We start from the raw sequence: 14,583 nt of genomic DNA, 5'->3' as shown, positions 1-14,583 counted from the left end.
TACAGTTGTGGAGTAGAGTGTTCTGTAGAAGTCAGTAGTGCTAATAAGGTTATTCAAGTCTTTTACTGAGTTTCTGTCTACTTGTTCTTAGTTCCTGAGAGAAAACAGTTAAAAACTCCAGCTCTTACTGTGGATTTGTCTATTTATTCCTTCTGTTCTGTCAGTTTTTGCTGTAGGTATTTTGAAACTGTTGTTAGGTGCATATATATTGAGGACTGTTATGTTTCTTAATGAATCAACCCTTTTAATAGGAGAGTTCACTTTTAAAAACATGGTAATACTCCTTGTCCTAAAGTTGTCTTTGTTTTATTGTAATATAGTCACTCCAGTATTCTTACTATTAATGTTTGCATGATGTGTTTTTTTCTATCCTTTTACTTTTAAACTATTTCTTAACATTTAAAGTGCATCTGTTTTAAAGACGGCACGTCCAGTGTCACAGTCTCTTTCTTTTAATTGGAATGTTCACACTGAATGTAACTTCTGGCGTAATTAGGGCTCACTCTTCCATTTTACTCTTTGTTCTTTTTCCCCCCACCTTATTTTCTCATTTTCTTACTTCTTTTGGATTAGTTTAATAATTTTTAGTATTGTGTTGTTGTGCACTCATTTGGATTACTAGATTTACCATTTAAAAAAAAAAGTGGTTGGCTGAACGTGGTAGCTCATGCCTGTAATCTCAGCACTTTGGGAGGCTGAGGTGGGCAGATCACCTGAGGTCAGGAGTTTGAGACCAGCCTGGCCAACATGGTGAAACCCTGTCTCTACTAAAAACATAAAAATTAGCTGGGCGTGTTGGCAGGCGCCTGTAATCCCAGCTACTCGGGAGGCTAAGGTAGGAGAATTGCTTGAGCCCAGGAGGCAGAGGTTGCAGTGAGCCAAGGTCATGCCATTGCACTCCAGCCTGGGGACAAGAGCGAGACTTAGTCTCAAAAGAAAAAAAAAAAAGTGGTTGATCTGGGGGTCTGTTAGATTGGTACAAAAGTAATTGCAGTTTTTGCAATTACTTTTAATATCTTTAACATCACCGTTTACTATCGAATAATATACCATGTTACTTGCAATATAAAAACCTTATAACTGTGTATTTGCATTTTCCCCAACATTTTTGCTATTGTTGTTTTATGTCTTATACATATATATATATATATTTTAAATTTGAAATAATTACAGATTCACAGGAAGTTGCAAGAATAGTACATAGATTCCCATGTACCCTTCACTCAGATTCCTCCAAAGATGACATCTACTATAACTGTGGTGTAATATCAAAGCCAGAAATTTAACATCAGGTACAGTGCTAACCAAACTGCAGACCTTATTCACTTGTGCCGTTTTTTACATGCATGCAGTTATGTGTGTGGGTGTGTAGGTCCGTGCAAAGATCCTGCAACCACCACCACAGCCAAGATACGGACTGGTTTGTTAGCACTCCCTCCATGTGCCCCTATGTCCTGGCAATCTTTCTTCCCCCCATTCCTGTCCTCTGGCAACTGTTAGTCTGTTTTTCATCTCTATGTTCTTGTTCATTTGAGAATGTTATATAAATAGCAGCATACAGTATGTAACCAATATGTAACGTTTGGAGATTATGCGTATGTTTTAAACCCTATAATACATGATTTTAACACTTTTAAATTGGGGTTGGCACACTTTTTCTGTGAAGGGTCAGATAATAATAAATATTATAGGTTTTGAGGGCTCCCTCCACAGTCCCTGTCACAACTACCCAATCCTGCTATTGTAGTGCAAGAACAACCAGAGACAACATGTGCAGGAATGAGTGTGGCTGTGTGCCAGGAAGCCTTTATTCAATGTTCCCATGTGACAGAACTTGAATTTTATTTTATTGATTGATTTATTTTTCAGAGACAGAGTCTCACTCTGTTGCCCAGGCTGGAGTGCAGTGGCACCATCACAGTTCACTGCAGCCTTCAGCTCCAAGGCTGAAGGGGTCCTCTTGCCTCAGCCTCTTGAGTAACTGAGATGACAGTCATGCGCCACCACACCCAGCTAATTAAAAAAAATTTTTTTTTGAAGAGATAGGATCTCGCTGTGTTACCTAGGCTGGTCTCAAACTCCTGACCTCAAGCGCTCCTCCCACCTCAGCATCCCAAAGTGTTGGGATTACAGATGCAAGTTACCGCACCAGGCCAAAACTTGAATTTTAGAGAGTGTAATTCTCAGGAGTCACAAAATATTCTTAAAAACATTTTTTTCCAACCATTAAAAAAATATGAAAAACATTATTAGTTTTCAGACTGTATAAAAGCAGGCAGATTTGATCCATGAGCTGGTAGTTTGCCAATACCCACTTTAAATTATAGACTTTATACACACTGCACACACAGGCTGCTCTCGTGAGTCCATGAGTGAGTGGGGAGTGAGTGGGAAGCCAGGACATGACCATACACGGCTGTAGGCTTTATACACACTGCACACGCAGACTGCTTTGGTGAGGCTGGTGAGCGAGTGGAGAGTGAATGGGAAAGCCAGGACATGATCGTACACTGCTGTAGACTTTGTACACACTGCACACACGGGCTGCTCTCGTGAGTCCATGAGCGAGTGGGGAGTGTGTGGGAAGCCAGGACATGACCATACACGGCTGTAGGCTTTATACACACTGCACACACGGGCTGCTCTGATGAGTCCGCTGGGTGAGCGAATGGAGAGTGAATGGGAAGGCCAGGACATGATCGTACACTGCTGTAGGCTTTATACACACTGCACACGCGGCTGCTCCAGTGACTCCAGTGAGTGAGTGGAGAGTGAATGGGAAGCCAGGACACGACCATACACTGCTGTAGGCTTTATACATACTGCACACTTAGGGCTATCATACATTCATAAAAAATATTTCTTTCCTCAACAATAAATTAACCTTACTCTAACTTTTTTACTTTATAAACTTAAATTTATTTAACTTTTTGACTCTTTTGTAATTAACACCTAACTTAAAATACAAATACATTATACAGCTGAACAAAAAATTCTTTACGTCATTGTATAAGCCTTTTTCTATTGGAAAATTTTTTAACTCTACCTCCTGAATTCATACTTTAGAAATTTTTAATTTTTTTAAACTTCTTTGTTAAAAACTCAGACACAAGCACACAAATTTAGTCTAGGACTCCACGGGGTCAGGATCATCAAGGCGTCACCAGGAATGTGTATGCAGTCCGTCACTAACCGGATTATTGTTATGCCCTGCGGAACTGTATTTCATCTTTGTTTGGGGGTGTACAGTTTTGCTGCATATAGAATTTTAGGTAGTTCTGTATTTTCTCCTGGCTTGTGTACTTTCTTATGAGACAACAAGGCTCATCTTTATCATTGTTCCCCATGTGTATCATGGCTTTTTTTCCTCTGGCTGTCTTTACAATTCCTCTCCTGTTTGCTGGATTTTAAGTAAGGTTCACTCTGCTCCCTTCATGGGATTCTTGAGCTTCCTAAATCTATGGGTTGATATTTCCTATCAAATTTGGAAGAGATGAGCATTTTTAAAATAAGATTTTGTCTTTCTCAGTCTCTTTTGCCTCTTCCTCTGGGCCATTTATTGACTTCCTCCCACAGGGTCCACATAGTTTTGCTTATTTTCACGTCTGGCGTTTTTTGATTGGATGCTAGAACATTTTGGATACTAAGAAGAGTGTTGAGTTTTGTTCTGTCAGGCAGTTGCTCTGCCTGCTCCTTCCGAGACTTACGTTTAAACTTTATTAGGCTGTGTCCGTTGTGGCTTTCACTTTACCGCTAGCACAGGCCTACTCCTAAGACAGGGCCTCCCGGGCTGTCACCAGAGTGCCCGAGGTGTAGGACGAGGCCTCTTCATGTTTGCTGGTGGTGGACACTCCGCTGTCTTCAAGCCCCGTGCAAGCTCCATTGGTTGGTCAGCCCCAGGACCTTGCCTGGCTTCTCTGAGTCTTACCCTAAACCTGACAGCTCTCTCTTCAGCCGGAGGCTAAAGAGCACTTGGGTCTGCACGCTGCCCTGCTCTCTGGTGCTCTGTCCTGCAGATCGTGGCCTCAGTAGTCTTGATCTCCAGTCTCTGTGTCCTCATGTGAGGACTACCTCCCTCACTAGGATACAATCTGGACAGTGCCTGTGGGCAGAAAATTGGCGTGATAGAGGGTTGTTTCCCTTCTGCCTGGGATAACAATCTGGCCCCGCCCATCGTCCATCACATGAATGCAGTCACTAGAACCCTTTCTTCAGTTCTGGTGTTGACGGCAGGAAGGCAGGTCGGTGGCTCTGCCCATTCGCAAGCGCCCACCACCACGGTCCCCTGCCCAGTGGCTCCATCACAGCCACCGCCACGGTCCCCTGCTCAGTAACTCTCCATCACAGCCACCACCACGGTCCCCTGCCCAGTGGCTCCATCACAGCCACCGCCACGGTCCCCTGCTCAGCAACTCTCCTTCATCACAGCCACCGCCACGGTCCTGTGGCATCACAGGTGCTGATAATGCCAAGTGCAAAGTCCAGTGCTGGAGTGATTCATGTTCCTTTTTTGCTGACTTTTTTTTTCTTAGAAGGTTTTGAGATGTTCTCTTTATCCTGTGTTTAGCAAATCTCTGTTGTCTCAGTTCTCTCCTAGAACTGCTGTGAAATGCAGGTGGGGCTCCCTGGATTGATACTCTCTTTCTTCATCTTTGATTCCTGTTTTTGTCTTTTTCTTCTACTTTAAGGGAACATCTCTCCACTTCATTTCTCAGCTCTTTTATAGAAAAGTGCCCCCTCTTCTTCTCTTCATCGAGGCCTGCTTCCCCCAGCCCTGGATCCAGCCCACCGCCTCTCTCTGCCCCGCATCGAAGCCCTCTGCCCAACTTGACCAGCTGTCTGACTGATGATCATGTTTGTGCTGGAATGTCTGGCATCTAGGGACACCACCTCTTCTTCCCTTCCCCTGTAAGCACCTGCTCTCTGCTGACCTCCTCCCTTTAGAGTTCCTCAGCTACACCCACTGTCTTCTTTACCTGGTCTTGCTTTAAAGAACTGTATCCGTGTTGACTGTCAAATTCCAGTAGTTTTCTTTATGTGTTTTCTGGAACAGTGTGAGGGGGTTAGGGAGGAAGGACATCGTAGGAGTCATTAACATGGTAAACTCTCTCTCCCATATTATTGTTTACTTACCCAGATTATCTTGAGGATTTTGTCGGTTCCACAGAGTATGGTTCTTGATGGAGTGAACAGGTTACCTTCAGATTGGAGGATAAGAAATTAATTGTTGGATAACTAAGGTTACTTAGTCACCTTGGATTTGAGAACTCACCTATTTATGGACTTTGAATTGGCCACCTGGGCAGAGCTGGGTCTGTGACACTGTGAGCTTGGCGACGCGTGCTCTTGCACATCTACTGACCCAACTCTTTTTCTTCAGATGTTGCCAGCACCTGCCCGGCTGTCAAGGAGTGGTTTGTATATCCTGGGAACCCACTGAGGCACCCGGACCTCGTCAGGCCACTGCAGATGAGTGTTCCAGGTACAGACAGCCTTTCTTTAAATGAACCACAGATCTTTCCATTCTATGATAAAAGTCTAAGAATGAATCAGTTATGGAAAGCATCTTTTACCAGAACTGCACAAATACTAGTTTTTATTTAAACTCTTGGCTCATGATTAATGTATTCATCTAATAAAGTCCTAAAATAATGGAAGGAAGATGCTGTGGCATGTTTACCCTGGACCATCTGCGGCGGTGCTCTGCCTCTTTCTCCACCACCCTGGTCCAGGTCCACAGCAGTGGGGAGAGAAAAGAGACAGAAGGATGGCCGTGGTCAGGGCATGTTGCTGCCACAGCCCCAGTGCCTGACATCTAGTTGTTGCTTGGTAGACGTCCATGAAGTTTAGCAGGATAGATTCTTGATATTCTGCTGGAATCAACAATCTTATCTTTTCCCCACCACTGAAAGTATATTTTGATGAGTTCTGGAACCAGAAAGAGAAGATAAAGGAGGGTTATTTTAACTGGAAAAAAGGTTATATTTTCATGAGTAGTATCTTAAAACTTAATGAGAGGTAAGGAAAAACAAAGTTCACCTACAGATTAGCTGAAGTATATCCAAAGAACAGCCTTTCTTTCTGTGAGTTCGTAGTATCTGAAACAGGTCAGGAATGTACAAGTGTCGGGGTAGGGTTCTACATACAAACAGTTAAGGAAGAGGAGGCTAAGCTTCAGAGTTTATTTTTAGTGGCTCACATCATTGTTTCACAGAACAAATATTTTCCCACAGTTTTGCTATTCCATTTTCATATACATTCAATTCTCTGGTGTTGCTATTATTCTCCATCACATGAACCTGTAATTTACCAAGTATGGATCTGAGCACTATAAATGGTTTTTAAATACATGGAATTGTATTGAGAGAGAAGTTAAGAAAAGCTGTTGTAGGGAGTGTTCCTTATTCTGTTAATCAGTCAATCGTAGACTAAAACCTTAAAAGTACTTATCACAGAAACATAATTAAAATGCATTGACATTTGTTTTTATGTTAAGCAGCATTTTTTTAAAGGATAGCCAAAATAATTTTCCAAAAATGTTTTATTATATATGTAATTTTCATCTTATAGTATCTTTCCAAATATAATATGGAAAATGACTATTACATCGCTCTCCATTGTTTGAATTAAAGAGAACATTTGACTATTCGTCATTGTGTCAAGAGTTAATTTTAAGGGCCACTCTATATAATGTTTTATTAAATTCCAGAAATTGTATATTAGAGAGACTACTTCAGAGCTTGTGAAAACATCCTCTGTTGCACTCTGGGAGTGGGAAAGCGTGTGTGTAGCACCGTGGACCACACGTTGGGTTCTCTTCTGGAAGGAACTCCAGAAGCCGGTGCCCTACACGGAGGGCCACGTCTCAGACACACTCATTTCCACAGCTGTTACTCTAGAAATTGGATTTGAACTTTCACACGGAGGGCCACGTCTCAGACACACTCATTTCCACAGCTGTTGCTCTAGAAATTGGATTTGAACTTTCACACGGAGGGCCACGTCTCGGACACACTCATTTCCACAGCTGTTACTCTAGAAATTGGATTTGAACTTTCACACGGAGGGCCACGAAACACACTCATTTCCACAGCTGTTACTCTAGAAATTGGATTTGAACTTTCACATGGAGGGCCACGTCTCGGACACACTCATTTCCACAGCTGTTGCTCTAGAAATTGGATTTGAACTTTCACACGGAGGGCCACGTCTCAAACACACTCATTTCCACAGCTGTTACTCTAGAAATTGGATTTGAACTTTCACACGGAGGGCCACGTCTCAAACACACTCATTTCCACAGCTGTTGCTCTAGAAATTGGATTTGAACTTTCACACGGAGGGCCACGTCTCGGACACACTCATTTCCACAGCTATTACTCTAGAAATTGGATTTGAACTTTCACACGGAGGGCCACGTCTCAAACACACTCATTTCCACAGCTGTTGCTCTAGAAACTGGATTTGAACTTTCACACAGAGGGCCACGTCTCGGACACACTCATTTCCACAGCTATTACTCTAGAAATTGGATTTGAACTTTCACACGGAGGGCCACGTCTCGGACACACTCATTTCCACAGCTATTACTCTAGAAATTGGATTTGAACTTTCACACGGAGGGCCACGTCTCAAACACACTCATTTCCACAGCTGTTGCTCTAGAAATTGGATTTGAACTTTTACACGGAGGGCTACGTCTCAGACACACTCATTTCCACAGCTGTTACTCTGGACGTAGGATTTGAACTTTTACACGGAGGGCCACGTCTCAGACACACTCATTTCCACAGCTGTTGCTCTAGAAATTGGATTTGAACTTTTACACGGAGGGCCACGTCTCAGTCACACTCATTTCCACAGCCGATACTCTGGACATAGGATTTGAACTTTTACACCGAGGGCCACGTTTCAAACACACTCTTTTCCACAGCTGTTACTCTAGAAATTGGATTTGAACTTTTACACGGAGGTCCACGTCTCAGACACACTCATTTCCACAGCTGTTGCTCTAGAAATTGGATTTGAACTTTTACACGGAGGGCTACGTCTCAGACACACTCAATTCCACAGCTGTTACTCTGGACGTAGGATTTGAACTTTTACACGGAGGGCCATGTCTCAGACACACTCATTTCCACAGCTGTTACTCTGGACATAGGATTTGAACTTTTACACGGAGGGCCACGTTTCAAACACACTCTTTTTCACAGCTATTACTCTAGAAATTGGATTTGAACTTTCACACGGAGGGCCACGTCTCAAACACACTCATTTCCACAGCTGTTACTCTAGAAATTGGATTTGAACTTTCACACGGAGGGCCACGTCTCAGACACACTCATTTCCACAGCTATTACTCTAGAAATTGGATTTGAACTTTCACACGGAGGGCCACGTCTCGGACACACTCATTTCCACAGCTATTACTCTAGAAATTGGATTTGAACTTTCACACGGAGGGCCACGTCTCAAACACACTCATTTCCACAGCTGTTACTCTAGAAATTGGATTTGAACTTTCACACGGAGGGCCACGTCTCGGACACACTCATTTCCACAGCTGTTACTCTAGAAATTGGATTTGAACTTTCACACGGAGGGCCACGAAACACACTCATTTCCACAGCTGTTACTCTAGAAATTGGATTTGAACTTTCACATGGAGGGCCACGTCTCGGACACACTCATTTCCACAGCTGTTGCTCTAGAAATTGGATTTGAACTTTCACACGGAGGGCCACGTCTCAAACACACTCATTTCCACAGCTGTTACTCTAGAAATTGGATTTGAACTTTCACACGGAGGGCCACGTCTCAAACACACTCATTTCCACAGCTGTTGCTCTAGAAATTGGATTTGAACTTTCACACGGAGGGCCACGTCTCGGACACACTCATTTCCACAGCCATTACTCTAGAAATTGGATTTGAACTTTCACACGGAGGGCCACGTCTCGGACACACTCATTTCCACAGCTATTACTCTAGAAATTGGATTTGAACTTTCACACGGAGGGCCACGTCTCAAACACACTCATTTCCACAGCTGTTACTCTAGAAATTGTATTTGAACTTTCACACGGAGGGCCACGTCTCGGACACACTCATTTCCACAGCTGTTACTCTAGAAATTGGATTTGAACTTTCACACGGAGGGCCACGAAACACACTCATTTCCACAGCTGTTACTCTAGAAATTGGATTTGAACTTTCACATGGAGGGCCACGTCTCGGACACACTCATTTCCACAGCTGTTGCTCTAGAAATTGGATTTGAACTTTCACACGGAGGGCCACGTCTCAAACACACTCATTTCCACAGCTGTTACTCTAGAAAATGGATTTGAACTTTCACACGGAGGGCCACGTCTCAAACACACTCATTTCCACAGCTGTTGCTCTAGAAATTGGATTTGAACTTTCACACGGAGGGCCACGTCTCGGACACACTCATTTCCACAGCTATTACTCTAGAAATTGGATTTGAACTTTCACACGGAGGGCCACGTCTCAAACACACTCATTTCCACAGCTGTTGCTCTAGAAACTGGATTTGAACTTTCACACAGAGGGCCACGTCTCGGACACACTCATTTCCACAGCTATTACTCTAGAAATTGGATTTGAACTTTCACACGGAGGGCCACGTCTCGGACACACTCATTTCCACAGCTATTACTCTAGAAATTGGATTTGAACTTTCACACGGAGGGCCACGTCTCAAACACACTCATTTCTACAGCTGTTGCTCTAGAAATTGGATTTGAACTTTTACACGGAGGGCTACGTCTCAGACACACTCATTTCCACAGCTGTTACTCTGGACGTAGGATTTGAACTTTTACACGGAGGGCCATGTCTCAGACACACTCATTTCAACAGCTGTTGCTCTAGAAATTGGATTTGAACTTTTACACGGAGGGCCACGTCTCAGTCACACTCATTTCCACAGCCGATACTCTGGACATAGGATTTGAACTTTTACACCGAGGGCCACGTTTCAAACACACTCTTTTCCACAGCTGTTACTCTAGAAATTGGATTTGAACTTTTACACGGAGGGCCACGTCTCAGACACACTCATTTCCACAGCTGTTGCTCTAGAAATTGGATTTGAACTTTTACACGGAGGGCTACGTCTCAGACACACTCATTTCCACAGCTGTTACTCTGGACGTAGGATTTGAACTTTTACACGGAGGGCCATGTCTCAGACACACTCATTTCCACAGCTGTTACTCTGGACATAGGATTTGAACTTTTACACGGAGGGCCACGTTTCAAACACACTCTTTTTCACAGCTATTACTCTAGAAATTGGATTTGAACTTTCACACGGAGGGCCACGTCTCAAACACACTCATTTCCACAGCTGTTACTCTAGAAATTGGATTTGAACTTTCACACGGAGGGCCACGTCTCAGACACACTCATTTCCACAGCTATTACTCTAGAAATTGGATTTGAACTTTCACACGGAGGGCCACGTCTCGGACACACTCATTTCCACAGCTATTACTCTAGAAATTGGATTTCAACTTTCACACGGAGGGCCACGTCTCAAACACACTCATTTCCACAGCTGTTACTCTAGAAATTGGATTTGAACTTTCACACGGAGGGCCACGTCTCGGACACACTCATTTCCACAGCTGTTACTCTAGAAATTGGATTTGAACTTTCACACGGAGGGCCACGAAACACACTCATTTCCACAGCTGTTACTCTAGAAATTGGATTTGAACTTTCACATGGAGGGCCACGTCTCGGACACACTCATTTCCACAGCTGTTGCTCTAGAAATTGGATTTGAACTTTCACACGGAGGGCCACGTCTCAAACACACTCATTTCCACAGCTGTTACTCTAGAAATTGGATTTGAACTTTCACACGGAGGGCCACGTCTAGGACACACTCATTTCCACAGCTGTTGCTCTAGAAATTGGATTTGAACTTTCACACGGAGGGCCACGTCTCGGACACACTCATTTCCACAGCTATTACTCTAGAAATTGGATTTGAACTTTCACACGGAGGGCCACGTCTCAAACACACTCATTTCCACAGCTGTTACTCTAGAAATTGGATTTGAACTTTCACACGGAGGGCCACGTCTCAGACACACTCATTTCCACAGCTATTACTCTAGAAATTGGATTTGAACTTTCACACGGAGGGCCACGTCTCGGACACACTCATTTCCACAGCTATTACTCTAGAAATTGGATTTGAACTTTCACACGGAGGGCCACGTCTCAAACACACTCATTTCCACAGCTGTTACTCTAGAAATTGGATTTGAACTTTCACACGGAGGGCCACGTCTCGGACACACTCATTTCCACAGCTGTTACTCTAGAAATTGGATTTGAACTTTCACACGGAGGGCCACGAAACACACTCATTTCCACAGCTGTTACTCTAGAAATTGGATTTGAACTTTCACATGGAGGGCCACGTCTCGGACACACTCATTTCCACAGCTGTTGCTCTAGAAATTGGATTTGAACTTTCACACGGAGGGCCACGTCTCAAACACACTCATTTCCACAGCTGTTACTCTAGAAATTGGATTTGAACTTTCACACGGAGGGCCACGTCTCAAACACACTCATTTCCACAGCTGTTGCTCTAGAAATTGGATTTGAACTTTCACACGGAGGGCCACGTCTCGGACACACTCATTTCCACAGCCATTACTCTAGAAATTGGATTTGAACTTTCACACGGAGGGCCACGTCTCGGACACACTCATTTCCACAGCTATTACTCTAGAAATTGGATTTGAACTTTCACACGGAGGGCCACGTCTCAAACACACTCATTTCCACAGCTGTTACTCTAGAAATTGTATTTGAACTTTCACACGGAGGGCCACGTCTCGGACACACTCATTTCCACAGCTGTTACTCTAGAAATTGGATTTGAACTTTCACACGGAGGGCCACGAAACACACTCATTTCCACAGCTGTTACTCTAGAAATTGGATTTGAACTTTCACATGGAGGGCCACGTCTCGGACACACTCATTTCCACAGCTGTTGCTCTAGAAATTGGATTTGAACTTTCACACGGAGGGCCACGTCTCAAACACACTCATTTCCACAGCTGTTACTCTAGAAATTGGATTTGAACTTTCACACGGAGGGCCACGTCTCAAACACACTCATTTCCACAGCTGTTGCTCTAGAAATTGGATTTGAACTTTCACACGGAGGGCCACGTCTCGGACACACTCATTTCCACAGCTATTACTCTAGAAATTGGATTTGAACTTTCACACGGAGGGCCACGTCTCAAACACACTCATTTCCACAGCTGTTGCTCTAGAAACTGGATTTGAACTTTCACACAGAGGGCCACGTCTCGGACACACTCATTTCCACAGCTATTACTCTAGAAATTGGATTTGAACTTTCACACGGAGGGCCACGTCTCGGACACACTCATTTCCACAGCTATTACTCTAGAAATTGGATTTGAACTTTCACACGGAGGGCCACGTCTCAAACACACTCATTTCTACAGCTGTTGCTCTAGAAATTGGATTTGAACTTTTACACGGAGGGCTACGTCTCAGACACACTCATTTCCACAGCTGTTACTCTGGACGTAGGATTTGAACTTTTACACGGAGGGCCATGTCTCAGACACACTCATTTCCACAGCTGTTGCTCTAGAAATTGGATTTGAACTTTTACACGGAGGGCCACGTCTCAGTCACACTCATTTCCACAGCCGATACTCTGGACATAGGATTTGAACTTTTACACCGAGGGCCACGTTTCAAACACACTCTTTTCCACAGCTGTTACTCTAGAAATTGGATTTGAACTTTTACACGGAGGGCCACGTCTCAGACACACTCATTTCCACAGCTGTTGCTCTAGCAATTGGATTTGAACTTTTACACGGAGGGCTACGTCTCAGACACACTCATTTCCACAGCTGTTACTCTGGACGTAGGATTTGAACTTTTACACGGAGGGCCATGTCTCAGACACACTCTTTTCCACAGCTGTTACTCTGGACATAGGATTTGAACTTTTACACGGAGGGCCACGTTTCAAACACACTCTTTTTCACAGCTATTACTCTAGAAATTGGATTTGAACTTTCACACGGAGGGCCACGTCTCAAACACACTCATTTCCACAGCTGTTACTCTAGAAATTGGATTTGAACTTTCACACGGAGGGCCACGTCTCAGACACACTCATTTCCACAGCTATTACTCTAGAAATTGGATTTGAACTTTCACACGGAGGGCCACGTCTCGGACACACTCCTTTCCACAGCTATTACTCTAGAAATTGGATTTCAACTTTCACACGGAGGGCCACGTCTCAAACACACTCATTTCCACAGCTGTTACTCTAGAAATTGGATTTGAACTTTCACACGGAGGGCCACGTCTCGGACACACTCATTTCCACAGCTGTTACTCTAGAAATTGGATTTGAACTTTCACACGGAGGGCCACGAAACACACTCATTTCCACAGCTGTTACTCTAGAAATTGGATTTGAACTTTCACATGGAGGGCCACGTCTCGGACACACTCATTTCCACAGCTGTTGCTCTAGAAATTGGATTTGAACTTTCACACGGAGGGCCACGTCTCAAACACACTCATTTCCACAGCTGTTACTCTAGAAATTGGATTTGAACTTTCACACGGAGGGCCACGTCTAGGACACACTCATTTCCACAGCTGTTGCTCTAGAAATTGGATTTGAACTTTCACACGGAGGGCCACGTCTCGGACACACTCATTTCCACAGCTATTATTCTAGAAATTGGATTTGAACTTTCACACGGAGGGCCACGTCTCAAACACACTCATTTCCACAGCTGTTGCTCTAGAAACTGGATTTGAACTTTCACACAGAGGGCCACGTCTCGGACACACTCATTTCCACAGCTATTACTCTAGAAATTGGATTTGAACTTTCACACGGAGGGCCACGTCTCGGACACACTCATTTCCACAGCTATTACTCTAGAAATTGGATTTGAACTTTCACACGGAGGGCCACGTCTCAAACACACTCATTTCCACAGCTGTTGCTCTAGAAATTGGATTTGAACTTTTACACGGAAGGCCACGTCTCAGTCACACTCATTTCCACAGCCGATACTCTGGACATAGGATTTGAACTTTTACACCGAGGGCCACGTTTCAAACACACTCTTTTCCACAGCTGTTACTCTAGAAATTGGATTTGAACTTTTACACGGAGGGCCACGTCTCAGACACACTCATTTCCACAGCTGTTGCTCTAGAAATTGGATTTGAACTTTTACACGGAGGGCTATGTCTCAGACACACTCAATTCCACAGCTGTTACTCTGGACGTAGGATTTGAACTTTTACACGGAGGGCCATGTCTCAGACACACTCATTTCCACAGCTGTTACTCTGGACATAGGATTTGAACTTTTACACGGAGGGCCACGTTTCAAACACACTCTTTTTCACAGCTATTACTCTAGAAATTGGATTTGAACTTTCACACGGAGGGCCACGTCTCAAACACACTCATTTCCACAGCTGTTACTCTAGAAATTGGATTTG

The 14,583-nt window shown here is 43.9% G+C and overlaps 1 protein-coding gene across 31 annotated transcripts in view; it reads left to right on the top strand.

Annotated features, from left to right (window-relative positions):
- FAM120B (family with sequence similarity 120 member B) overlaps positions 1 to 14,583 on the top strand; it is a 95,680-nt gene that overhangs the window by 19,904 nt on the left and 61,193 nt on the right. For 22 of the 31 annotated variants that reach the window (XR_013416129.1, XR_013416127.1, XR_013416128.1 and 19 more), the window contains one exon: positions 5,381 to 5,482. The exons of the other annotated variants lie outside the window; for them this stretch is intronic. Coding sequence is in view for 17 of the 22 variants with exons in the window: in XM_077999199.1 (XP_077855325.1) it covers positions 5,381 to 5,482 (102 nt within the window). In the remaining 5 variants the exon portion in view is untranslated. The remainder of the gene's footprint in view (positions 1 to 5,380; positions 5,483 to 14,583) is intronic. 31 annotated transcript variants of the gene reach the window in all.

This window comes from Macaca mulatta, chromosome 4 (assembly GCF_049350105.2).
Source record: "Macaca mulatta isolate MMU2019108-1 chromosome 4, T2T-MMU8v2.0, whole genome shotgun sequence".
Taxonomy (NCBI): Eukaryota; Metazoa; Chordata; class Mammalia; order Primates; family Cercopithecidae; genus Macaca; species Macaca mulatta.
The sequence above is the reverse complement of the archived record's forward strand: the minus strand, read 5'-3'. Positions and strand labels throughout refer to the sequence as shown.